Source organism: Neoarius graeffei, chromosome 5 (genome assembly GCF_027579695.1).
Source record: "Neoarius graeffei isolate fNeoGra1 chromosome 5, fNeoGra1.pri, whole genome shotgun sequence".
Classification (NCBI taxonomy): domain Eukaryota; kingdom Metazoa; phylum Chordata; class Actinopteri; order Siluriformes; family Ariidae; genus Neoarius; species Neoarius graeffei.
This window is the reverse complement of record NC_083573.1, coordinates 76,330,582-76,357,365: the sequence shown is the minus strand read 5'-3', so window position 1 is coordinate 76,357,365 and position 26,784 is coordinate 76,330,582. Positions and strand designations below refer to the sequence as shown.

The 26,784-nt window shown below is 40.2% G+C and overlaps 3 protein-coding genes across 3 annotated transcripts in view; 1 reads left to right on the top strand and 2 right to left on the bottom strand.

The window, feature by feature from the left end:
* nub1 (negative regulator of ubiquitin-like proteins 1) overlaps positions 1-10,191 on the top strand; it is a 30,685-nt gene extending 20,494 nt beyond the window's left edge. The window contains exons 9-14 of the mRNA XM_060922419.1: positions 1,643-1,750; positions 1,858-2,010; positions 3,089-3,235; positions 3,379-3,456; positions 3,619-3,802; positions 9,224-10,191. Of these exons, the coding sequence (XP_060778402.1) occupies positions 1,643-1,750; positions 1,858-2,010; positions 3,089-3,235; positions 3,379-3,456; positions 3,619-3,802; positions 9,224-9,384 (831 nt within the window). The 3' untranslated portion in view covers positions 9,385-10,191. The remainder of the gene's footprint in view (positions 1-1,642; positions 1,751-1,857; positions 2,011-3,088; positions 3,236-3,378; positions 3,457-3,618; positions 3,803-9,223) is intronic.
* A 29-nt stretch (positions 10,192-10,220) lies between these two features.
* On the bottom strand, positions 10,221-13,306 carry crygn2 (crystallin, gamma N2). The gene is made up of 4 exons (XM_060922421.1): positions 13,286-13,306; positions 12,515-12,763; positions 12,090-12,235; positions 10,221-10,431 (listed from the first exon to the last, which is right to left on the bottom strand). Exons 1-4 carry the CDS (start codon positions 13,304-13,306, stop codon positions 10,296-10,298), a joined length of 552 nt encoding a protein of 183 aa, XP_060778404.1. The 3' UTR covers positions 10,221-10,295.
* A 5,943-nt stretch (positions 13,307-19,249) lies between these two features.
* The window catches only part of rheb (Ras homolog, mTORC1 binding), a 51,857-nt gene continuing 44,322 nt past the window's right edge, over positions 19,250-26,784 (bottom strand). Inside the window, exons 7-8 of the mRNA XM_060922418.1 lie at positions 24,408-24,489; positions 19,250-20,040 (exon numbers count right to left, since the gene is read on the bottom strand). Of these exons, the coding sequence (XP_060778401.1) occupies positions 19,948-20,040; positions 24,408-24,489 (175 nt within the window). The 3' untranslated portion in view covers positions 19,250-19,947. The remainder of the gene's footprint in view (positions 20,041-24,407; positions 24,490-26,784) is intronic.

Here is a 26,784-nt window from a genome sequence, read left to right as displayed (position 1 = left end):
CCAAATGATTTCCACCCCCTTCAAGATTATGGGCTATTTTGTGAAGGTTCATGATACAGCATATAATTCCAGTTGGGGGTGAATATTCTTTTAAGCCATTGTGTGTATACACATAATAAAACTATAATATTGAGAAAAAAAAATTGTAAGTGAATTGCAGTCGTTTCATGTGTTTTGGATGTGATATATTCAATCCATTCAGAATGTAACTTTCAGATAATTAATGATTATTCCACGAAATCGAGTCGTACGTGAGCTGAGAGCCGACGAGGTGCGTAGCCCTGAGCTGGTGATAAGCCATGTACAACAAGATTGAGTGGAATAACTGTTTTATTGTATCCACATTCATGGGATTTTGAGAAAAAGCTTTTGAACCAGTCTAAAAAAATTCAACAAATTTTAAAAGTAGACAGCCTTTCGATTTCATAAAATCTGTGAAATTTAGTTCCCTCTGAAATATGGTCATTGTGATGTGTTTGTTTATCTAATATCAAAATAAAAAAACAAAGAACAGGCCATTCTGTGGCTGGGAAGTTATTTAATTTGAGAGGATTCCCAAGTAACATGCATGAAATTGCTCACTTCACGCAGTCAATCAGACAGAGGAAGTCCGTGTGCGCATGCGCAGGTTTACTTCTTCATCTTTTGGGTTTTACGGCAGCTGGCATCCAGTGTTGCATTACTGCCATCTACAGGTTTACCTTGACCGTGCACTGACAGTTCCATCATTCTGTCGCTAAACAAACAGCTGATCACACCGAGGTACTCGCTGACCGCCGATATTTATTAGTTTGGTCCTGCGTTTCCTTTCCTTTGCAACATAACGTCTTTTCTTCTCGCTTTTTGTTACTGTAGTCGGTCTTTCACGTTTCATTCATACACTCACATCCTCCATTCTTCTCTCCTGTTTCAAATTTGTATCCCACAATGCCTTGCGTGAACAGGGAAAGCCCACCACATGATGCATGACGTAGTATCTTGTATCGCATCATGGTGAAGCAGGAAAAAATAGCGGAGAATTTAGGGCTACGTAGGCCTACATTCATTAATTGTTCTATTTAAAAAAAATAGTAATAACTGGATGTCAGGGAAAATTCTTTTTATGACCTAAACTCAAAAAATTTGAAAGGCAGTCTACCTTTAATGCTTAAAGATGAAGAATGTCAACAAACCGGCGAAATGACAGTAGCAATTTTTGAAAAATGCTATAATAATAATAATAATAATAATTCTTGAAAAATAAAACATTGTCTTACCATCAAATACTTTCATTCCACATTTTGTTGCTTTTTTGGGGGATTTTGTTTTTGAGTAGAGTTTTTATCTTGTCCTTGGTTGGTTCAGCAACACGCTCCGCCATTTTGTTTTTCTTTACTCACGGTATATGAGCTGATAGCCTATTAGTAGAGTAGCCAATCAGAGCGCATGATTGCTCCTATCCAGTGAATGTGGATAGAATAAATACTGATAAACACATTTAAAAGGAGTTAATGTTTTTGATCACTAAACTGATTTTTTTTTTCGTCCTGCCCACTTGACATTGGATGAAGTATAATATGGCCTTTTACCTAAAACGAACTTGACTTCTTTCATCATATCATCTGGTAATAATTCCTGCTTGTTGGATCTTTTTGCTTGTCAGGGGAATACAGGTGGAGAGGAGGTTCTGTTTCTCAGGCTGTATATCCTTCAGAGTCTGCTGGCGTACCTGGAAGGCAACGGGAATCAAGCTGTGAAGAAACTCAAGCAGGTGTTTTTTTTCAGTTCAGACACCATCGGCTGTGCTAACATGCGGGCTAATCGTTTATTTTGTAGAAGCTGTGCTGATCATTAGTTTCTCTTGCCTCATTCTGGTAGGCTGAGGAGCTTTACAGTCAACTGTGTCTGGACCCAGAGAAGATGACCGAGCTGCTGAGTATGGGCTTCACAGAGCAGGATGCTCGCCTGGGCCTGAGAGCCTGCAGAGGCAACTTGGAGGCAGCTGTGACGCACATCACTTACAGGACAGAGGTCCGAGACAACACACACACACACACACACACGATTGTCCATTGTATTCACTCCCCCATCAGCAGTGGAGAAACTCCAGGCAGTTAAGAACTCAGTTCAACCTTGGATTTCATTTTAGGGAGCCACTATAAAATTATTATATATTTTTATGCATCTTAAAGCTTCCCATTAAAAAAAATCTATAGCTTACATAGTTTTTTTTTTTATTTAGTATAATTATTTGCTATTTTTAAAACATTATCATTTTTCATTTATCATGAAAATTACTCAGTATATCTCAATTTTTTTTTTTTTAAATAAAAAATGTTTAATGCGGCGGCACAGTGGTGTAGTGGTTAGCGCTGTTGCCTCGCAGCAAGAAGGTCTGGGTTCGAGCCCCGTGGCCGGCGAGGGCCTTTCTGTGCGGAGTTTGCATGTTCTCCCCGTGTCCGCGTGGGTTTCCTCCGGGTGCTCCAGTTTCCCCCACAGTCCAAAGACATGCAGGTTAGGTTAACTGGTGACTCTAAATTGACTGTAGGTGTGAATGTGAGTGTGAATGGTTGTCTGTGTCTATGTGTCAGCCCTGTGATGACCTGGCGACTTGTCCAGGGTGTACCCCGCCTTTCGCCCGTAGTCAGCTGGGATAGGCTCCAGCTTGTCTGCGACCCTGTAGAACAGGATAAAGCGGCTAGAGATAATGAGATGAGATGTTTAATACATATGCCTGTGTAAAGGTCAGATTGTGTCATAGTGCACCAACCTCTCTTCCAAAATCACGAGGCACCTAAGAATCATTTAATGGGATTGCGGTCATAACATACCTCTGTCTGAAACCACTGTTCATTGTCTGGATTATTCATTTGAACCACCTACTGTATGTTAGCTTAACTTTTCATGCGTTTTGCCAAAATATTTAATAAATGCACTTCTCATGATAATATTGCTTTATAAACAAAATAAAAATACTTTTGTCTGCTAAAAGTTGGCTTTCATGGTGCTATAACACGGATTGAATGATGAACCAGCCGTTACTGTTCTGTACACAGTATAGTTAAGGAAGCTATCTGCAAATTAACACTTAATTATGGTGTGCTCGTAGGAGCGGAATAAGATAAAGCAGAAGGAGAGAAATTCGAGAAGGAAGCGTCTGGAAGACATCAACACCCTTGTCGAGCTTGGCTACAGCAAGAAAGCAGCAGCCCAGGCCCTCCATAAAACCAAAGGAGATGTGGATGAAGCCTACAGGGTGTGATGCGTATTATATCCTTAACATTAACATTGCAAAACCATTACCTTTAGTGCATTTATTTCGATGAAGGTATTTCTATTAACATTACTGTACTGTTCTACTGAAAATTTGTTTCTTCATTTTCTCCTTTTTCTTCATAGATTCTGCTGGATTTGTATGAAGCCAGCAGCTCTGGGATCCCTCAGCCAGACACAGACAGACAGACTAAAGTGGATCAGGTAAAGAGTACCTCATGAAGAAAAGATTAAAGGCCATTGACTAATGTCTGCTGTCAGTCTCTACTCTGTCTGGTTGTCAGGTTTTGTTAATTTGTTTCCATGCAGACACTATGCATATCTCATTATGCACTCACTTGCGTGTTTGTGTTTGTGCAAGTGTAGCTTGTTTACCTGGGCTTCCAGAGGGAGGAAGTGGAAACGGCTCTGAGGTTGGTGGGAGACGATGTAGCTCAGGCCACTGAGATGCTCCTAAATAATCAGGGTGTTATTCCTGTAGAGCTACACTCACCATCAGCTCCATCCTCCTCGTCAGAAGAAGCCAGCACCTCATCAGAGGATGTCACAGGTCAGGACCGTTTATCAGTTTATGGACTGTAATAAGTGCCTAAAAATCACTGAATGTCTTAAAGTTGACAGGCGGTTAAAAATACTTAAAGCAGAACCTTTTATTTTTAAATAAATTTCTGAGTGGATAGTATCTCCATCCTTGACTCTTGTACAACCCCGATTCCAAAAAAGTTGGGACAAAGTACAAATTGTAAATAAAAACGGAATGCAATAATTTACAAATCTCAAAAACTGATATTGTATTCACAATAGAACATAGACAACATATCAAATGTCGAAAGTGAGACATTTTGAAATTTCATGCCAAATATTGGCTCATTTGAAATTTCATGACAGCAACACATCTCAAAAAAGTTGGGACGGGGGCAATAAGAGGCTGGAAAAGTTAAAGGTACAAAAAAGGAATAGCTGGAGGACCAAATTGCAACTCATTAGGTCAATTGGCAATAGGTCATTAACATGACTGGGTATAAAAAGAGCATCTTGGAGTGGCAGCGGCTCTCAGAAGTAAAGATGGGAAGAGGATCACCAATCTCCCTAATTCTGTGCCGACAAATAGTGGAGCAATATCAGAAAGGAGTTCGACAGTGTAAAATTGCAAACAGTTTGAACATATTATCATCTACAGTGCATAATATCATCAAAAGATTCAGAGAATCTGGAAGAATCTCTGTGCGTAAGGGTCAAGGCCGGAAAACCATACTGGGTGCCCGTGATCTTCGGGCCCTTAGACGGCACTGCATCACATACAGGCATGCTTCTGTATTGGAAATCACAAAATGGGCTCAGGAATATTTCCAGAGAACATTATCTGTGAACACAATTCACTGTGCCATCCGCTGTTGCCAGCTAAAACTCTATAGTTCAAAGAAGAAGCCGTATCTAAACATGATCCAGAAGCGCAGACGTCTTCTCTGGGCCAAGGCTCATTTAAAATGGACTGTGGCAAAGTGGAAAACTGTTCTGTGGTCAGATGAATCAAAATTTGAAGTTCTTTATGGAGATCAGGGACGCCGTGTCATTCGGACTAAAGAGGAGAAGGACGACCCGAGTTGTTATCAGCGCTCAGTTCAGAAGCCTGCATCTCTGATGGGATGGGGTTGCATTAGTGCGTGTGGCATGGGCAGCTTACACATCTGGAAAGACACCATCAATGCTGAAAGGTATATCCAGGTTCTAGAGCAACATATGCTCCCATCCAGATGACGTCTCTTTCAGGGAAGACCTTGCATTTTCCAACATGACAATGCCAAACCACATATTGCATCAATTACAGCATCATGGCTGCGTAGAAGAAGGGTCCGGGTACTGAACTGGCCAGCCTGCAGTCCAGATCTTTCACCCATAGAAAACATTTGGCGCATCATAAAATGGAAGATACGACAAAAAAGACCTAAGACAGTTGAGCAACTAGAATCCTACATTAGACAAGAATGGGTTAACATTCCTATCCCTAAACTTGAGCAACTTGTCTCCTCAGTCCCCAGACGTTTACAGACTGTTGTAAAGAGAAAAGGGGATGTCTCACAGTGGTAAACATGGCCTTGTCTCAACTTTTTTGAGATGTGGTGTTGTCATGAAATTTAAAATCACCAAATTTTTCTCTTTAAATGATACATTTTCTCAGTTTAAACATTTGATATGTCATCTATGTTCTATTCTGAATAAAATATGGAATTTTGAAACTTCCACATCATTGCATTCCGTTTTTATTTACAATTTGTACTTTGTCCCAACTTTTTTGGAATCGGGGTTGTATGCTGCATAAATGGGAATAAAAAATATATATTTTTAAGAGTTAAAATCGACCGCAAAATTGTCATTCGAGCTGCCCCGCTGAGCCAGCCAGCCCTGAGTGTGTGACGTCACAGCGGTAACCGGTTTTAAGGCCAAGGCCTTTTACAGCTATAGACCAAAGTCATATAAATAAAAATTTATGGTGAAAGTAAGAAACACCGTTACCGACTTGCTCAACTAAGACTGATTTGACTTTATTGATCGTGGGTTGACTCTCATTAAAACAGGATAGGTGTTATAACTTATGCAACATACATGTACATGCATGCATTTTCACTGATAAAAGGTAAAAGGCTAATTAAATAATCAGATGAACTGAGACAATCACATTCTGAAGCAAATTAAATAATCTTATACCGGTAACTTAAACACACAATACAAGTTACATGTATTAATCTAAATGCAGCTAAACAACGTGTTGTTTTTGTTGTTTTATATCCAAATGAGAGTCGGAGCTTACCCGTCTGTGTTCTTGCTTCGTGAAGGCCGAGCTTGTGGCCAGTTGTTTTGAAACAATCTGACTTTCAGTTGTTCATTCGGTTCTCCGTTCATTCACTTCTTCCACGTAAGGGCAAGATGGCAGCGATATCCAGTTTAGAAATCAGACGGCTGCTCCACTCATTCTCTCCATACTGTGTATTCCACCATTACTGCTTGGCTCAGGCAATTACTAAAACCTGGGATGGAACGGGATGTCATCGGTTTTAGCAACAACCGCGAGGAGGTCACTGCCCAAGCGATATGTCCCGTCCTGTTCCGTCCCGGGTTTTACCAACAACCCTCGGCTCACTCCAGGAGGACTGGTGCAACTGAACTCACTTTAAAAAATTAAATAAAATAAATACTTTCCTTTTCTTGTTTTATTTTTCTTTAATTGTTGGTACTGCACCCTCTTTCAATACGGGTTTATAGCCAACGCTCCTCAACAGATCAGAGGTCTCGTACGAGTCTTCAGTAAAATGTGCAGAGCAGAGGAGAGACCACTTTGTAGGCGCCCAATGTGCCCGTGAACTTCTCGCAAAATGCGTCCAAATCTTTGCAGTTTGAACATTCTTGGGCCATGAATGCAACGCAGATCCACCTTCTGTCATGTTGCTGCACCGGCCAGCAACACATCTACATGGCATGGCGATAAATTAGCTCAAAATGGAGGATCGGAGTTGCAGTCAGTTCTGTGTTTTAGTATAGCGGAAATGGCGATGAGACCGATAGACTTCCTGCTGTGACGTTACGGACGTCAAGGTCATTCACTCAGACCGCTACCTATATAAATCACTTTAATTGTAAAAATTACTATATTAGACTTATTTTTAATGCTTAAAACTATTCCTGTGCCATTCTTGAGGTCTCAAGGCGTTTATAAACAAAAGTGAGGCCATGGTTCTGCGTTTCTACTTTTTTTTTTTTTTAATCTAATTCCTTTCTCACACCTGTAGCATATGTGCAATTATCATGGACCAAATATATCGACACATTTCTCTGCATTTAACACTCGAAATTTAGTTTTTATCCAAATCACCAACACTGGAGCAAGGCATTAAAGAGGAATTCAGGAAAAGTGTTCCTGTTTCCGAAAAGTGGAATAATCCAGATTTCTAAGAGTTTAATGTGCAAATACTGATGAATTAACTGGTCAGATCAGATTGATTGATTGATTATCTTGGCCAGGTACACTTGCATATACTAGGGATTTGTCTTGGTAGATTTGGGGTAACAGTCATTCCTTTTCTTGAAGCACTTTATCCCGGTCAGGGTGGGAGTGAGTCTGGAGCATATCCCGGGAACACTGGGGGCGAGGTGGGAATACACCCTGAAGGGGGGACACATCTATTTCAGGGCAGACCGTGCATACATATACACACACGGGGCAATTTAGTGGAAGAAAACAGTGAAAAACCCTAAATATATACTGGGAGGACAGACGAAATGGAACAGTCGGTAACCTAAGCTCAGGCTCGAACTGGGGACCACACATTAGGCTTTTTACAAAAATCATGTAGACAGATAAACATGAATGAACTGCTTTAACAATTGCGCTCAGACTGCTGTTATGAGTGAATTTAGATTAAAAAGGTAAAGATGTGAAAACTTGAAATGACAATGAAACTACTCCGTCATTTGAGTGCAGTTTTGAATTGTTTTACACCAGGGACACAATTATGGTTGTGATCATTTGTTGAATGTTACAGCACAAACCTTATGGCCTGTGATTACACATTTAGTGCCATAATATCGCCAAGGTTTCACGAAGTTACTCGGAGAGCATTAATTTAATTCCGGACAAAGCTTGATTCACACAATAGGATCTAAAAGTATAGGTGCACTAGAGCTGGGCATTTATGACAAAAGTCATCCTATGATGCTGTACATGGACATTTCTGCAATACACAGTATTTAACATATAGGTTTGCTAATAAATGACCAGCAGAAAAGTAGTGTTGCATTAAATTAAATAAAAAAAATAACTTGTGTAAAACTTAATTTAAAGATACTTTTTTTAATGTCTACAAAAATAGATTAATTAACATGGAAAACCTCTAAAGATTTTACAATGTTAATAGAAGAAAAATGGGATTTTTTTTTTTTTTTTTTTAAACCTGGAACCAATTTTCCCATCTTATTGTGTCCAAATATTTATTTGGGACAAAAATTATTGATTGAAATCAGTCCAGTAGTGAGTTGAAACACTATAACTGTCAATCATAAAACAGCTATACAATGTAATTCTACTGGGCGATCATGCACGTCAAAGTAAACAGCTTGTTTTTGCCACTGACAGGCTCGTAATGTTATTATAAGTGTCTGACAACGTGGAAGGGATCCATACAGAGATACACCCATGTCTGTTTACCTCAATAACTGTAAAGAAACTGTAGGAAATAACTGTTTCTCCAGTCATTGTTTTACCTTTTCTGACGTTTACAAAAGGCATCCTTTCTATGTTGTCAGACACTCATTCATATGGTGGAAATCAGCTAAATATTCGGGCATTACTTTGGAAATAGACTCCTCCTTTTGTACATGTCAGAAAACAGCCTCTGAATGTCATGCTGCATCAGAAACTCATCTCATCTCATTATCTCTAGCCGCTTTATCCTGTTCTACAGGGTTGCAGGCAAGCTGGAGCCTATCCCAGCTGACTACGGGCGAAAGGCGGGGTACACCCTGGACAAGTCGCCAGGTCATCACAGGGCTGACACATAGACACAGACAACCATTCACACTCACATTCACACCTACGGTCAATTTAGAGCCACCAGTTAACCTAACCTGCATGTCTTTGGACTGTGGGGGAAACCGGAGCACCCGGAGGAAACCCACGCGGACACGGGGAGAACATGCAAACTCCGCACAGAAAGGCCCTCGCCGGCCCCGGGGCTCGAACCCAGGACCTTCTTGCTGTGAGGTGACAGCGCTAACCACTACACCACCGTGCCGCCCCGCATCAGAAACTGGAAGAAGAAAAAGGGGAAACAATGTCTGGGTATATCCTCATGTTGCCCAGCCCTAAGGGCCACAGTCTAAATTTGTTGAATTGGTTCTGTTTTATTAGACCGACCAGATTTGTTTAGTTAGTAAATTCATTAAAACTGTGCATTAAACAAACTATTGTTGTGTTCAGCATCCGGGTCGAGCGCCTCTGATACTGAGCTGGTGAATGAGGTTTTGGAGTACATTCCCAGACATGAAGAGGATTACTTGGACGTGACTCTGGAGGAGGAGAGTGAGCTCATTGCTCTAATGAAGTCTTATCTGGAGAAGAGCTCTGCACACTCCCACTAAAGAGCTGCTCAGATGTGCTTTCTGCAGGTGTGTGAGGTCAGTTTAGTGTGTAAGGTTAGCTAACATTAGCGCCAGAACGCTGAGTCTGGAAAGTACTTTGCAAGTTTGAGTTTTGACTTTCTCTCTACTTAATTTTTCTTTTACATTACAGTAACAGTTAATTTTTGACATGAATGCTGAAAGGAAAAAGTCCAGAAATAATGTTTGTTTATACAGATTGAAAGAGAGATCCTTACTTTTGAATGAAGCATTGCATGTCTAGCAATTTTAGTTGGATTTATCACTGATCAAATGGAGTATATTTGAGTTTTATGCTGAAAAATACATGCTTTCATTTTCAGTCATCTTTAATCTTAGAATGTTCCTTAAAATCTCCAACGTTGTCCCATTTTTGTTAAACGGGCAATAAATTGACAAGCTTTGATTTTCTAAGTGTGGTGTTCTTTTCAAACTTACAATTCATTCCTTTCAATTAATTACATTTATTTTTGTCATCAGTCTCATGAATGAAACTAAATAATGAGCTGTAATTTCTCTTGCGTCACCATTTATATTGTAATTAAAGTAATTTAAAGAACACATTTCAGATTTAATGATATGTTATTGATTATTTGCAAATGCCAAATCAGATTGTTGTCGTCGTTGTTTGAGCTCAAAGTCGATTTAGTGTGCTATGACTGTAAGTAGTGTTATTTTAATCATATGAAATAGTGGTATTTGTATGGAAAAGCTCTTATATTCTCATTTAATACAACATAATGAGACACAGACACACATTTAATAAAATACTGTCTTTTTGTTGTCGTACTCAGTAATTTATTTTACATTATTTGAGTGGGAAACATATCAGTCTGTGGCCTGGCAGAAAGAGGTATGACTGAAGAAGGGGACTGGAGCAGAGAGATAGAGGTTTAGAAGTAGTTGACGATCCTGCGGATGGACTGGATGTTGGGAGTCTGGGCCTGCCACTCGTTGTGGCTGCAGTAGTTTCCTCTCTCAACGATATACATACGGCCACGGAAGTTAGGCTCCTCATACATCACCCAGCTTCACATAGAAAACACATCATTATAGAATTGCTCAGTTAAAAGAGAACATTTACCTATATAAATAAAACAGAATAAATTTCCTTAAAGTATTTGTTCAAACAAACTAAATAATTAATCTCTGATCACTGAAAATGATTACTGGTTAAAGCTTAAATTGGAAAAAGAGAAACCTAAAGAAATATTTCTGTTTTTCGAGTAAAAAAAAAAAACAAAACAGAAAATAAGTAGAGGAAATGAATGTTTTGCTCCGTATGTACGCTAACAGTCGCAAGTTTGGACACTGGATTATGTATATATTTTTAATTATTATAAGATAAGAAACTCTATTCATCCCTCGGTGGGGAAATTTATATGTTCCAGCAGCTCACAGATGGAAAGAGTCAGGAATAGACAGTAACAAAAAATAGAGTGCAGTAAAAGTATTTTTTTTTTTAAATCCACATTCACTGGATATGAGCAATCACGCACTCTGACTGGCTACTCTACTATTAGGCTATCTATCAGCTCATATACCGTGAATAGAGAAAAACAAAATGGCGAAGCATGTTGCTGAACCAGCCGAGCACGAAATAAAAATTACTTGAAAACACAATCCCAAAAAATACAAAAAAAAAAAATGTAATAAAAGTGTTTGATGGTAAGAACATATCTTCTTTTTTTCAAGAATTATTATTATTATTATTATTATTATTATTATTATAGCATTTTTCACAAAATGCTCGTCATTTTGCCAGTTTGTTTACATTCTAAGCGGGAATGATTTGGTCTGACGTTTTGTAGAAAGTTTTTATTCATCAAATTTGATAAAAAATAAAAATGCTCCGTTTCCCAAAATCCAATGAATGTGGATAGAATAAAACAGTTATTCCACTCAATCTTGTACATGCTATGCACCTCGTCAGCTATCAGCTCATATACAACTCGATTTCGTGGAATAACTGTTAATTGTCTGATGGAGTCGGAGAGTTGGAATTTTTTTCTATGACCAATATTTAAATAGGGAAGTTAATGCCTGTATATGAATGTATATCTAAATTAACATGTATTTACTTAAAACTTAATTGTTTCACCCCAAAAATCATTTTCATTTAGAAGCATTGAGGAGCTTGGCCTATTTGGGGAAAAGTCTCCTAGGAAAAGCTCCTTATGAATCTGGTTAATAAGATCCAAGGAGCTTAATCAGGAATATTGTTAAGAATTTAAAACCTAAAATGGTTTTGATTTGTTTCACACATTTTTTTTGTTACTGAATAATTTAATTTGTGCCATTTCATAGTGTTATTGTTATCACTATAGCCTGCATTAAATTATTCATCAGACTTTGAATAGAAATATGAATGTAATTAAAGTGTTAGGATGGGTTAGACAATGAATAAATCACTAGCTTCCATTATTTACTTATTGATTACTTGTGAGATTTTCTGCATCGGGCTGGAAGACTGTAATGGCGTGCAATGAATTGCAGGCTATTTAGAGAATAAAACACAGGAGCATTTGTGTAAATGATTGCCTAAAGAACGTTACAGTAGCCGAGTACCTTCTTCCTTTACAGATTTCATGTCACAAACCAAATACAGAAGTTTGCAGATCAGTCATTTTTAGTGTCTGTAAAAGATGATGAGATTATCAAAGCATGTGTTTATAAGTGGCACTTACGCTCCATCTCCGAACACCCTGACGGAGTTGACACAGGGCCTGCCATAGCCACAACTCTGCAGGAAGGGACAGTCTTCACACAGCTCCATACAGTGACCTGAGTAATTGCCTCCATCGTACAGCTCGATCCTGTAGTGCTCTCCATGCTGTGGAGCAGAAACAATGTGTTATACAGTAATAGTCATCCTTCTTTAAACACATTATGCCATCTGAATGATGGCACAATGTGTTTAAAGAAAGGGCAAGAAAATGTACAAACTAGGTTTATTTTAAAATAAAGATTTCAAGTCAAGGTCAGAAATGGCCTTTCCATGATGTGAAAGGAGTAATTTAGTGAATGTGCAGCATCGCTTTAATCTTAGGATTTGTACTGTGTAAAATAGTTGTGTGTGTGTGTGAGACAGTCAGTCCAGTGGAGCTCTCACCATCCTGACAGGCTTGCAGGAGCCCATGTGGTCATTGTGGGAGTTCCAGCGCTGGAACTCTGGGTACTCTCCGCGCTCCAGGATGTACTGTTGGCCCTTAAAGTCGGGATGGTCGTAACAGATCCAAGCGCCGCTCTCCACACGGATGGAGTTCACCCTGTTCATGAAGCCACGGTCCTGGAAGTTATCGCAGTCTCCGTACACCTCCAGCTTCCTGCCCGTGAAGCATCTTCCCTCATAAAACACTATCTGAAGGGAAGGAGCAGCAGGAAAGATAGGTTGAACAGTCAGGAGTGGACAGAAATAATGTAAATATCATTTATAGTGTATCTGATCAGATCTCAGAGAAAAGAGACGAGCTTTATGGCAATGTGACACTTTCTGCTATTTGTTGGTTGTTAGCTGAATCTGCAAATATGCAGAATGCAATTATACCGCAGTCACACCTGACAAAGGCGTGACTCTAAGTTCCAAAAGGCTCGTCACAGCAAACATAAACTCACATTTCAAATCTTGTTAGTCTCCTTAATAAAATCCTTATAAACTAGCAGCAGAACACAATTGGAAATCAGCTGTTAGACGGTTTGTCTGAGATGATATTCAATTTTAAAATAATGATGTCAAACAAGAAAAGTGTCGAGCATTTCAGGAACCATAGAGACAACTCCAAATTCCCAGATTCACAGCAGTCAGTGCAGTAGGATGCTGTGTGAGACTGTATTCTGATGACATGTGATGATGTATATGCTCCTAATTGGCCTGGATGCTTACCTTTCCAGAATACTGTGACATTTTTCCTCTGGAGAATGTCCAACCTGACCCACACGTAAGAAAGTGTGACAGTGAAAAATTTGGACAGCCCAATATATACAGGTCGTCGTGTGTCTCGCTGTATCGCGATGTTTGCCCAACAAAGGCTCCACAATGGAGAGCTTATGGCTTTTGCTTTGTGGACACTTTCTGTTCACTCTTAGCACTGCTGATTCTAGGATTTGGCTCAGCTCAGGTCAACAATAGATTTTGCTTTGCTTGACGTTGTGCCATTTGCTCAGGCCACACTTCTCTTTACAGCGTTCAATGTAAAGTGTAAGAATGCTGTATCCTATATGTTATTGCTAGCAGTTTGACCTTTGTGAAGTGTTTATGTTCCCCATGTAACCGTGGAAACCAGGTGGTGGGATGTTAAAGATGTGAACAAAAGGAGAAACGGAAAAGCTCCAAACTAATTACCTTGACCTTTCGTCTGTCTTCGACTTTGTTCTGCTTCTATTGCAGTCGGACCCCGTACAGATGCAGGAATTCACAAATGCTATGTATTTGGAAAGGATTTTTGAAGGCTCACATGTGTTAGAGCAGATGGTTTGTTTGTTTATATGTATGGCAGCACGGTGGTGTAGTGGTTAGCACTGTTGCCTCACAGCAAGAAGGTCCTGGGTTCAAGCCCAGCGGTCTTTCTGTGCGGCGTTTGCATGTTCTCCCCGTGTCTGCGTGGGTTTCCTCCGGGTGCTCCGGTTTCCCCCACAGTCCAAAGACATGCAGGTTAGGCTAATTGGTGGCTCTAAATTGACCGTAGGTGTGAATGTGAGTGTGAATGGTTGTCTGTGTCTATGTGTCAGCCCTGTGATGACCTGGTGACTTGTCCAGGGTGTACCCCGCCTTTCGCCCATAGTCAGCTGGGATAGGCTCCAGCTTGCCTGCGACCCTGTAGGACAGGATAAGCAGCTACAGATAATGGATGGATTCCAGTGTTTCATTCCATAGCCATTCCACTGTTTGTGCTGGAATTCTAAAATTTCAGCACAACCACACCTCATTTTACTTAATGAGGTACTGATCACCCGAACCAAATTTTATTTAACAAGTGTTGCCAGGCAAACAAACCTCGCCCGGTAGCACTTATGATGAATATGAAGGAAGATATCGCAAAAAAATGATTTGGACCTTTTGGGTTACCTTGACCTTGATTTTGACCTTGTGTGTAAACATACTTGGCCAGTAAACATGGTTCTGATTCTGATTCTCTGCTGCTCTCAGCCAATCAGAACACACTGTATATTCTTATAGCACGATGACACTGTATATGAGGCAGTAGCCACAAAAACCTTGACCTTGACTGGACGACCCTCAAAATGTTGGAGGTTCTATTTGAGACCAATGCCCATCTATCCTGAAACTTTTATGAAGATTGGTCTAGCCATTTTCCCCATAATATTGTTTACAAAAAAACAAAGAAACCCCACCGAAAACAATGCGTCGAGAAAAAGAAGGGTTCAGTTCTGGCTTTATTGGCAGAGGGATACAGTGAGCGTCAGGTTGCTTCCATCCTCAGAATTTCAAAGGAGGCATTTCGTAAGAACAAGGTCAAGCAACAGACATTGGGGACAACAAAGTTACAGACTGGCAGAGGGTGAAAATGACTCTCCACTGACTGGGAAAAAGTCCTTCTGCTGAAAAAGTTAATGCTGGCTAAAACAGAAAGGTGTCAGCATTAACTTTTTCAGCAGTTTGTGCTACAGTAGCTCTTCTGTGGGATTGGACCATATGGGCTAGCCTTCGTGCCCCATGCAAGTCAATGAGCCTTTGACACCCATGACCCTGTTGCCAGTTCACCAGTTGTCCTTCCTTGGAGCACTTTTGGTAGGTACTAACCACTGCATACTGGGAACACACCGCAAGATGTATCATTTTGCAGATGCTCAGACCCAATCATCTAGCCATCATAATTTGGTCCTTATACTTGCCCATTTTTCCTGCTTCCAACACATCAACTTCAAGAACTGACTGTTCTCTTGCTGCCTAAAATATCCCACCCATTGACAGGTGCCACTGTAATGAGATAATCAGTATTATTCACTTCACCTGTCAGTGGTCATAATGTTATGGCTGATGGGTCTCTCTCTCGCTCTCATATATATAAAATGAGAGAGAGAGAGAGAGAGAGAGAGAGAGAGAGGGGATATTACACGGTTGCACGAAGATATGAAGTTTACCTTCGAGTGCTGAACATATTTTTCAGCACAAGAAGATAAACTTCATATCTTCGTTCCACCATGTTAACCATCCACAAAAAAGAAGCAAGTTAATCAAAAGAATTTAAATTTTGAACCAGTTGACCATTTTGACGACGCATGTCGAGTCAGCGGGAAAATGCTGGGAGTGATGTCATCAAAGTGAAATATCGGAAAATATGTCACCCAGAGCCGCGATGTATTTCATATTAAAAATGCAAATTTTTCAACACGAAGATAAATTTCATATTTTCAAGCCAACATGTGATTTGTATTATATTGACACATTCACAAACAAAAAATACCCAAATTTATCAAAACAATTCATTGATTTCCTCACGAGTGACATATTGAGGCTTACATCATGGTTTTAGGTATCCATGTCCCGGATGTAGTTTGTAAATACAAGTGGTGTACTGTATTTTCCAGTAAAACACTTGCTTCCATATACATATACACTGTATATCTATTCATCCATTATCTGTAGCCTCTTATCCTGTTCTAAAGGGTCGCAGGCAAGCTGGAGCCTATCCCAGCTGACTACGGGCGAAAGGCGGGGTACACCCTGGACAAGTCGCCAGGTCATCACAGGCCTGACACATAGACACAGACAACCATTCACACTCACATTCACACCTACGGTCAATTTAGAGTCACCAGTTAACCTAACCTGCATGTCTTTGGACTGTGGGGGAAACCGGAGCACCCGGAGGAAACCCACGCGGACACGGGGAGAACATGCAAACTCTACACAGAAAGGCCCTCGCCGGCCCCAGGGCTCGAACCCAGGACCTTCTTGCTGTGAGGCGACAGCGCTAACCACTACACCACCGTGCCGCCCCTCTGTTTAACTTATAACAGGAAAAAGTAAGGTTAATAATATAACTTAGATTGCACATTTTTCAGTTTTACTCAAATTAGGGTGGTGCAAAAATGAGTACACCCCACAACAAAAATTACTACATCTAGTACTTTGTATGGCCTCCATGATTTTTAATGACAGCACCAAGTCTTCTAGGCATGGAATGAACAAGTTGGCAACATTTTGCAACATCAATCTTTTTCCATTCTTCAACAATGACCTCTTTTAGTGACTGGATGCTGGATGGAGAGTGATGCTCAACTTGTCTCTTCAGAATTCCCCATAGGTGTTCGATTGGGTTCAGATCAGGAGACAGACTTGGCCACTGAATCACTTTCACCCTGTTCTTCTTCAGAAATCCAACACTGGCCTTAGATGTGTGTTTAGTCATGTTGGAAAAGTGCACGACGACCAAGGGCACGGAGTGATGGTAGCATCTTCTCTTTTAGTACATCTGTGAATTCATGATGCCATCAATGAAATGCAGCTCCCCGACACCAGCAGCACTCATGCAGCCCCACATAAGGACACTGTCACCACCATGTTTCACTGTAGGCATCATGCATTTTTCTTTGTATTCCTCACCTTTGCGACACCATACAGTTTTGAAGCCATCAGTTCCAAAAACATTTATCTTGGTCTCATCACTCCAGAGTATAGAGTCCCAGTAGTCTTCATCTTTGTCAGCATGGGCCCTGGCAAACTCTAGGCGGGCTTTTTTGTGCCTGGGCTTTAGGAGAGGCTTCTTTCGTGGATGGCATCCATGCATGCCATTCCTCTGCAGTATACGCCATATTGTGTCATGGGAAATAATCACCCCAGTTTGACTTTCTACTTCTTTAGATAATTGCAGTGACCTTGCATGCCGATTTTCTTCAACCCTTCTCATCAGAAGACGCTCCTGTCGAGGTGTTAACTTCCGTGGACGACCTGGACGTCTCTGTGAGATGGTTGCAGTTCCATCTTTCTTAAATTTTTGTACCACTTTTGCTACAGTATTCTGACTGATAAGTAAAGCTTTACTGATTTTCTTGTAGCCTTCACCTTTGTGGTGGAAAGAAATTATTTTCTTTGGGGGAATTCTGAAGAGACAAGTTGAGCATCACTCTCCATCCAGCATCCAGTCACTAAAAGAGGTCATTGTTGAAGAATGGAAAAAGATTGATGCTGCAAAATGTCACCAACTTGTTCATTCCATGCCTAGAAGACTTGGTGCTGTCATTAAAAATCATGGAGGCCATACAAAGTACTAGATGCAGTAGTTTTTGTTGTGGGGTGTACTCATTTGTGCACCACCCTAATTTGAGTAAAACTGAAAAGTGTGTAATCTAAGTTATATTATTAACCTTACTTTTTCCTGTTATAAGTTAAACAGATGTTATATTAAACTTTGTCTTGTCAAGATTTTGGAAATTGTGTTCACTGAGATACGGTATTGTTTAAAATGTTACTTTTCAAAGGGGGTGTACTCATTTACGCTGAGCACTGTATATATATACACAAGCCAAAAGTTACAAATGAATGTGTCCGAAAATTTGGTCCTGTGTATATGAGACCTAAATGTGGATTTTGCATTCATTAATACAATATAATTGAAAATTAGATCTATGATTTACTGTATAAGATTATAATAATGGGCGGCACGGTGGTGTAGTGGTTAGCGCTGTCGCCTCACAGCAAGAAGGTCCTGGGTTCGAGCCCCGTGGCCGGCGAGGGCCTTTCTGTGCGGAGTTTGCATGTTCTCCCCGTGTCCGCGTGGGTTTCCTCCGGGTGCTCCGGTTTCCCCCACAGTCCAAAGACATGCAGGTTAGGTTAACTGGTGACTCTAAATTGACCGTAGGTGTGAATGTGAGTGGTTGTCTGTGTCTATGTGTCAGCCCTGTGATGACCTGGCGACTTGTCCAGGGTGTACCCCGCCTTTCGCCCGTAGTCAGCTGGGATAGGCTCCAGCTTGCCTGCGACCCTGTAGAAGGATAAAGCGGCTAGAGATAATGAGATGAGAATGAGATGAGATTATAATAATACTCATTTGTGGTATAGTACCCATGAACTATAAATAAGCACAGGTGATACAAAAATAATTCATTCATCTTCAATAACTGCTTCATACTGGTCAGGGTTGCAGTGGATCTGGAGCCTGGGAACACTCAGCCTGAGGCAGAAACACGCCCTGGAATGGACACAGGGTACCATGCGCAAACACTCCTCATAAATAAATGCTAGTCGGTATTCTCGTATGGCATTGTGGTATGAAACTACACCACTGCAGTGTATGTGGGTGGGGTGGGGTGGGGTGGACAGGACTTGCACTCTGCGTGAACACTCGCTGCTTGTGCACTGCAGTGTCTTATTGAATTACACATGCTTAAAATGAAAACGCAAACGTGCTGTATCAGGTTCCAGGCGACAGGAATCTACTCCAGCAATTTTTTTTAAATGTTTGATTACAATATTCAAACATTAATGTGTTATGGTTCAAAATCTTAAATCCAACCCAAAATATTTCAAATTGGAATGGAGTCACTGACTGCTATCTGTAACAAAACACTGCTGTCTACATCTCTCATCAGTGAACAAGGAGTGTTTTAATGCAGTGCTTCTACAATGTCAAATCTAAATACAGTGCATGTTCTGATTCCTACACCTTTCTAACATCACGCTCTCACTTCAGAACCTCGTATAAAATCAAATACAGTAGGTTATCACTTGATGCCATAAGCTCATCATTCCATTCTATATCAGACCACTGAAACAAGTAGATTATAATAAATACCAATTTTAACAGGACAGCTACATTACACTTTAGGTTTATTGACAAATCTGTAAAATGGTTTATGAAAGAACAGCACAGTGAAGACCTCAAGGTGTAATGAAACAAAATGCTGCATTTAATGATTACAATCAAAAAAAAAAAGTTAAACATCATTCATTACAGAGGAGAATGAATGCTGGAAACTTTATTGGCCATTATTACTATTTAAGAAATACAATATACAAATTGATAATGGTTTGGGAGGAAAGAGGAAGGTAGAAAAAAAAAAGAGCAGGGAGAACACAAGGCTCAGTATTTCATAGGGGTTTGCTTGTAGTAGAGAAGAAGGGATGGCTGGAGAGAGAGAGAGAGAGAAGTATAGCTGAGGAGTCAGTGTATCTTCCAAAAGAATTTTTTTTTAAAAAATACACAACAAAAATTAAAATGAAATTAAGTATAAAAAAGGAGGTTAAAAAGAAAAGTCAACATTTCTATGGAGGAAAACAGGCAGTTAGCCACTTCAAGTAGAGGGATTTCCCAGTGTCCAGTGTTGTGGTAAGGAGGTGGGGATTGTGGGGAGTTTGGGTGGGATAGTGGACTCCAAACAGACTTTTCTGGTGAACCTTTATCATTAGCTGTGCTTAACTCTAACTGTTAATCCTAATCCAAACCCTTAATCTGAACCCCTAACACCTCATCCTGACCTCAGCCAAAACTCAAGTGATCCCTTAACTAAAGGACTGATTGAACGTGTTCTCCAGAAAGGTCCATGTGTGTCCTCCAGTGGTCAGGACAGGCAGGGAGTGTGAATCTACATCAGGGAGCAGGGTGTCCGGCTCTGAGGGGCTCCGCCATCCATCTTCTCAGCCTCCAAGATTATCCTCTTGAACACCTCCACTGCAGTCTGATGAGAGGGATCAAAAAAAGAGAAAAAGTGAGAGAGAGAAGCAGTTAGTCACGTCTTTATATAATCAAACCAAAAATAAGATTCAACTGAAAAGAGAACAAATAAATGAGCTTACACCAAAATCATTAAATATTTTCAATGGACACAAATGTGATGAGGCAGCAACAGTTCTGCTTCATTCCAGCCTGGTTAGAAGCAATAAAGACTAAGAATTCATGAAAGTGTTTATGATGCGGTTTCACTATAGATATAAAAACAGGAAAAATGTAATTAAAGGCATATTAAATGTTACACTTTCCATCAGTCATTTTAGCCTTCTCCCTGAGGCAGGCTCATGGAAAAACAAAAAGGGGAAGAAAAAAAAAAATCTTGGAAATTATAACCTTCAATTACTAATCACCCCTGCAATAGAGAGATTGTGTCAGCGTTTAGTCTCAAAAGGGAACAAATTAATCACAAAACAAACAAACAAACACACACCACAAATTAGATAGGCCAAAAATAATACTTGTGTTTTTGGTCTGACTCATGGACGGCCAGCTCAGAGAGAAAGCAGCCGTGTCCCTCATTTTAGCGTTGGATGGAAACCCGGGGTCTGATATTCAATTTGGAGCCTCCATACAGTCTCCCTGTGTGAAGTTAATGAATCTCCAGGAAGATGCTGCTCCTCAGAATGATGCACTTCAGACCACCACTACTCTGCTCATGCGTTTGAGCCTTAGTCATGCTACAGGTCCAAAGGACAAACTGAGATTAAGGCACCATCACGCCTATGCAACTGGAAAGACGGCAGGTCATAATGAAAAAACAGGCCAAAACGATCTTTTTTTTTTTTTTTTTTTTTTTAAACACAACCCAACAATGTTACATTCGAGGATGTTCCAGTCCAGCAGGGTTGGTAAATTCCAAGTGTAAATTGCATATTCTATATTTACTGCAAATATTATTTAAAATGCATAAGACTATTACTATACTGCCAAAAACACAACAAATAAGAGCAGGTCACTTGACACTGAATTTACATCATGTAAACTGCACATTCTGCATCATGCTGCAGCAGCAGCATAGTTTTGTGTTTTTGGTTATTTTATAAAACGCACACCAGTAGTGCATCTCAAACAGAAAATTGTGAAAAAGTTACTTTTTCACAATTTAATTCAAAAAAGTAAAAAAAAAATTTCAATATATTATATATTCATTACACAGTGAAACATTTCAAGCCTTTTTGTTTTAATTTTGATGATTATGGCTTATAGCTCATGAAAATCAGAAATCCAGTATCTCAAATGATTAGAATATTTCCTTTTATTTAAAAAAAGACAAGATTTACAATACAGAAATGTACAAGTTCTGAAAAGTATGTTCATTTATACCCCGTACTTGCTTGGGGCTCCTTTACCATGAATTACTGCACCAATGCGGTGTGGCATGGAGGCAATCAGCCTGCGACACTGCTGAGGTGTTACTGAAGCCCAGGTTGCTTTGATAGTGGCCTTCAGCTTGTCTGCATTTTTGGGTCGGGTGTTTCTCATCTTCCTCTTGACAATACCCCATAGATTCTGGGTTCAGGTCAGGTGAGTTGGCTGGCCAATTAAGAACAGTAATATCATTGTCAAACTATTTGGTAGTAGTTTTGGCACTGTGGGTAGATGCCAAGTCCTGCTGGAAATGGTCGTCACTATAAAGCTTGTCAGCAGATGGAAGCATGAAGTGCTCTAAAATCTCCTGGTAGATGACTGTTGACTTTGGACTTGATAAAAACACAGTGGACCAACACCAGCAGATGACATGGCACCCCAAATCATCACAGACTGCGGAAACTTCACACTGGACTTCAAACACCTTGGATTCTGTGCCTCTCCACTCTTCCTCCAGACTCTAGGACCTTGACTTCCAAATTAAATGCAAAATTTGCTTTCATCTGAAAAGATGACTTTGGACCACTGAGCAACAGTCCAGTTCTTTCTCTCCTTAGCCCAGGTAAGACGCTTTTGAGGTTGTCTCTGGTTCAGGAGGGGCTTGATATTTGGAAGGCAACAGTTGTAACCCCTTTCCTGAAGACGTCTGTGCATGGTGGCTCTTGATGCACTGACACCAGCCTCAGTCCACTCCTTGTGAAGCTCTGCCAAGTTCTTGAATCGACTTTTCTTGACAATCCTCTCAAGGCTGTGGTCATCCCTGTTGGTTGTGCACCTTTTCCAGCCAGCCTTTTCAGCAATGACCTTCTGTGGCTTACCCTCCTTGTGGAGGGAGTCAATGATTGTCTTCTGGACAACTGTCAAGTCAGCAGTCTTCCCCATGATTGTGGTTGTGTGTATTGAACTAGACAGAGAGACACAGCCTTTATACCGTTACTCAAAATGAAAAATTCTCTTATTTTGACTTTTGTGCTGTTGGCCATAATTATCAAAATTAAAATAGAAAAATGCTTGAAACATTTATTTACATGTAATGAGTCTATAATGTACTATGCACTCTCAAATAACTGATGGAAAATATTGAACTTTCACAATATTCTAATTGTTTGAGATGTACTAGTATGGCCAAAAGTATGTGGACACAACAAGCACACCCACATATGCTTGTTGAACTTCCAGTTCCAAATCCATGGGTCATTAAGATGCAGTCTCTCTCCTTTGATCTGTTCGGAAGGCTTTCCACTAGATTTTGAGTGTGGCTGTGGGGATTTGTGCCCATTCAGCCACAAGAGCAGCTGTTAATATGGTCAGGTACTGTTATCTGGTTATCCTGAAGGTGTTCAGTGGGGTTGATGTCGGGGCTCTGTGTAGGTAACTTAAGGTCGGCGTGGAAGAACTCAACACACCATATCTTCATAGATCTCAGTTTGTGCACGGGGGTATTGTCATGCTAGAACAGCTTCAGCCCATTCTTATGAAGGCAAATTGTAAATGCTACAGCATACAAAGACATTCAAGACAATTGTGTGCTTGCAACTTTGTGGCAACAGTTTGGAGAGCAACCACGTGTGGGTGTGATGGTCCGGTTTCTGATTGCTTTTTATTTACCCAGAGTGAGAATTTTCCACATTTACATCTTAAGTGAACAAACTGCCATCTTCAACTCTTCTTCATACACAATCTTATTTATTAAAATTACACACTCACCAAGTAAGACAAGACAGCGATGTTATAGAACCTAAATAGGTCACTATAACAAAACATTTGAAAATTTACCACAAAAATCACCCCAATAAGTCAGAGTAATCAGTTTTAGGAATCATTTCTTTGATACACAAAACAAAATGCAATTTATTTATTCAGAACCCCCTTCACTAAAAAAAAAAAACCAAACATTAAGGCACAATAATGCCCCTTTTCCACCAAAGCAGTTCCAGGGCTGGTTCGGGGCCAGTGCTTAGTTTGGAACCGGGTTTTCTGTTTCCACTGACAAAGAACTGGCTCTGGGGCCAAAAAAACCGGTTCCAGGCTAGCACCAACTCTCTGCTGGGCCAGAGGAAAGAACCGCTTACGTCAGCGGGGGGGCGGAGTTGTTAAGACCAACAACAATAACAAGACCGCGAAAGGTCGCCATTTTTAAGCGACGAGAAGCAGCAGCTGTACAAACGCGAAGTCATCCATTATTATTATTATTATTATTGCTGTTGCTGCTGCTTCTTCCATGTTGTTTTTGCTTCAATATTCGCGCCAAGGTTTATGCAAACGTAGCGACGTAACTGATGTATACAACGACGTAACTGACGTAATGACGTGGCTTCCCTTAGCACCGCGAGCTATGGAAAAGCAAACTGGTTCTCAGCTGGCTCGCAAGTTGAACGAGTTGTGAACCAGCACCAGCCCCGAACCAGCCCTGGAACTGATTTGGTGGAAAAGGGGTACATGTCAGCAAAACAGGAGCCCGTACATAATTATTGCGCCTTAACATACACAGTATAATTCTGAATATTCATCTAGACAGTATTTGAACAGTGAAATATGTTCCAACAACCATAATGTGTTCAGTAACCGAATAGATTCTCAAAGTAAAATAATGAGCCACCTGAGCACTAATGGTCATATCCTGGGTCATGTACATCCATACACTCCCCCCAGGTACCTGCTATCCCTCTGCAGTGCATCTCATAATGCCAACACATGACCTCACTGCCATAGCAACTGTATAGCAAACAATCCTTGCCCTATAAACTGACTCAAAACGTTCATATGCCCGAGTGTGAAGGAGTGAATACTTACAGAAACTTTCAATCTTGGTTAAACTTGAAGCCAAACAGATCTTTAAAAGAATCTGAATTCTGTCAGACAGAGTGCTATCTGAGAAAAGCACTACATCACAGAGTGAGAGGGAAACAGTGTGTGCGTGCGTGCATAAGGAACAGTGCTTGTTACCTGGTTCTCTTTTGCAGAGGACTCCATGAATGCTGCATTCCATGATTCTGCCAATGCTTTGCCTTCTTCACAGCTGATAACCCTAAGGGAGGAGAGTTTATTTAAGGTTAAGAGAGTCTGATACCACTTTAACACTTGTCTGGCTACAAGCTTCAGAATCTTGAAGGTTGCAATCGGGCTATTCACATTTCTCTGAATGTACAAAATGTGATTCACTAAGCTTTCTGAAGAAAGGGTCACTGGATTGGAAATGACAATCTTGGTCAAAAGTCAGTTAGATGACTTCTTCCTGTTCAAGTGCATGATTATTGGCTATATTCAGTGATGAAAAAGTACCAGACTTGTGATTCATGATTGTATTGCAAACTGTTGTCACATGCTGTTTTGTTGTACTACACACACGGCTAGACAGACATTTGACAAAGCTTTCTATGCATACAGCTGAATCATTTAACAATAAAAAAAGTCCATTTTCTGAAGTCCAGTCCAGTTTCTCTTAAGGCACATGTATTAAAAGAAAAAGTCTGACCTCACACAAACCTAAATCTACTTTATTCTTCAGCTTCTTCACATGACGCAAGTAGAAGTGTTTGTATACTGACTTGCACATTTCTTTAAAAAGGAGTAACTTCTAAAAGAATCCGCATAGTTCAAGGAGTTTTAAACCCACAGGGAACCCAAACTGTTGATTCCTACTTCCTACTAATTAGATCCTCTGAAGGATGTTAAAATCAAGCATGCTCATCAGAATAGTAATTATGGCCAGACAGTTTGGAGATCAGACTGATCTCCAAAATCAAGCAAGTTTAAGCATTTCCATCCATTTTTATTTCAGTCCATGTTGGGTGCTTCATAACACACTTCTGTTGTCATGTAAATATTATGCAATAGAGGACTTTCACGAGGTCATCGTAACTGCGGATTTGTTTGTTCGGCCATATTGCCTGGCAAGCTTTATATCTGACAGTGACTGGCACAAAATGTACACAAGTGACCAAGCTCAATTCAGTAAAAATCTACAGACAAACTTGTAGATGTTACATCTAAAAACAACAGTGCCAGAGACCTGTAGTGTTTTTGGATGTAATAACAGATGTGGAGATAAACCTGGTCTTAACTTTTCACTGCTTCCCAGTGAACCCAGAAAGACGAGAAAAATGGAGAGCTGCAGTTAAACAGGAAAACTGGATGACAATAAAACATCCCCATACACGTGGAGAACATTTTATAAAATCAGGTTAGCGTGAAAGCTCTGTGCAACGTTTAAATGTATATCTGGATGTGGGCAATGGACACAATATATTTTATTAGACCTAATGCGTGGCTCAACTAGCAGTATGTTTTATATACTGATAATGTAGATGAGGCTAAACACCATAAAATATGCTAGATCTCAGCCCTGGCTTGTTTATTACGATTAGAAGTCCATGTTTGAGCTTACCTTTGTTATAAAGCATTTTTCTTTAATGGGAATTTCCCATAACATTCCAGCACAACAAAACCTGCTTCAAAATATTGGTTGGCATCTGTACTTTTGTCTGCCTTTAGGATCCCTTGTGTATTTAGAAATCCAAATACTAAAAATAGTTCAGGAGGTCATAGTGTCCCAAATCTGGTAGCTGGTTTGCCAAACACTAAGTGGAATAAATACATTTGTGGGTAAATTAAGAAAAAGCAGCCTTTATTTTTGTCACATGTACACTCAAGCACAGTGATATTACTCCTCTGCATTTAATCCATCTGAAGCGGTGAACACGCACACAGAGGTGCAGAATAAATACATTTGTGGGTAAATTACATAACTGATATCTGCATGTTTCAGCTTTTGAGGTTGTACTGACTGCAGTTGTCTCGATTTTCATTATTAACTGTCATGGCCGTTTGTCTGGTGATATGGCAGATGTTGCGTGATAAAAATCTGCGACATTTGTGAAAGGTCCTCTATATAAAATCCAGAAACTTGCTAAACTCAAGTGGTCCTTTTCGTGAAATGCATATGTAAGGGAGAAAGAGTAACCTACTAAAAGAAACAATGTTCTCTGCTATTACTGCGAGTGTAGACCAGCTGTTGTTCATGTTCCTACACTTCCTCAGCTGGGAGGTTGGACTGCAGATTGGAGAGCAGATAAACCAAAATGCAACAGTCTGTTGGGGAGCATGCCTAAGCCTACTGACAATTCTAATGGAACCATTGATCCTTTATTTTATGGCTTGCAAACACACGATCTGCAGATGGAGCAAGTTCACTAGTCAGCAGCATATTACCATTACTTTTTCTATTGTACACCGTGTCTAGTATTGTACTTTTAAATAGGCATATCAGGTGAAAATTCAAATTCAATCCAAATTGCTTGAAACTGGGCTCACTGAATTGAAT

What these genes read in the sequence shown, in the direction of transcription:
- crygn2 (XM_060922421.1), bottom strand. Translation starts at nt 13,306, where the DNA reads ATGTCACAGTATTCTGGAAAG. An exon ending in CCTGCAAGCCTGTCAGGATG is followed by an intron (nt 12,236 to 12,514) that starts GTGAGAGCTCCA and finishes TCTGCTCCACAG; the next exon opens with CATGGAGAGCACTACAGGAT. An exon ending in AGGGTGTTCGGAGATGGAGC is followed by an intron (nt 10,432 to 12,089) that starts GTAAGTGCCACT and finishes TTCTATGTGAAG; the next exon opens with CTGGGTGATGTATGAGGAGC.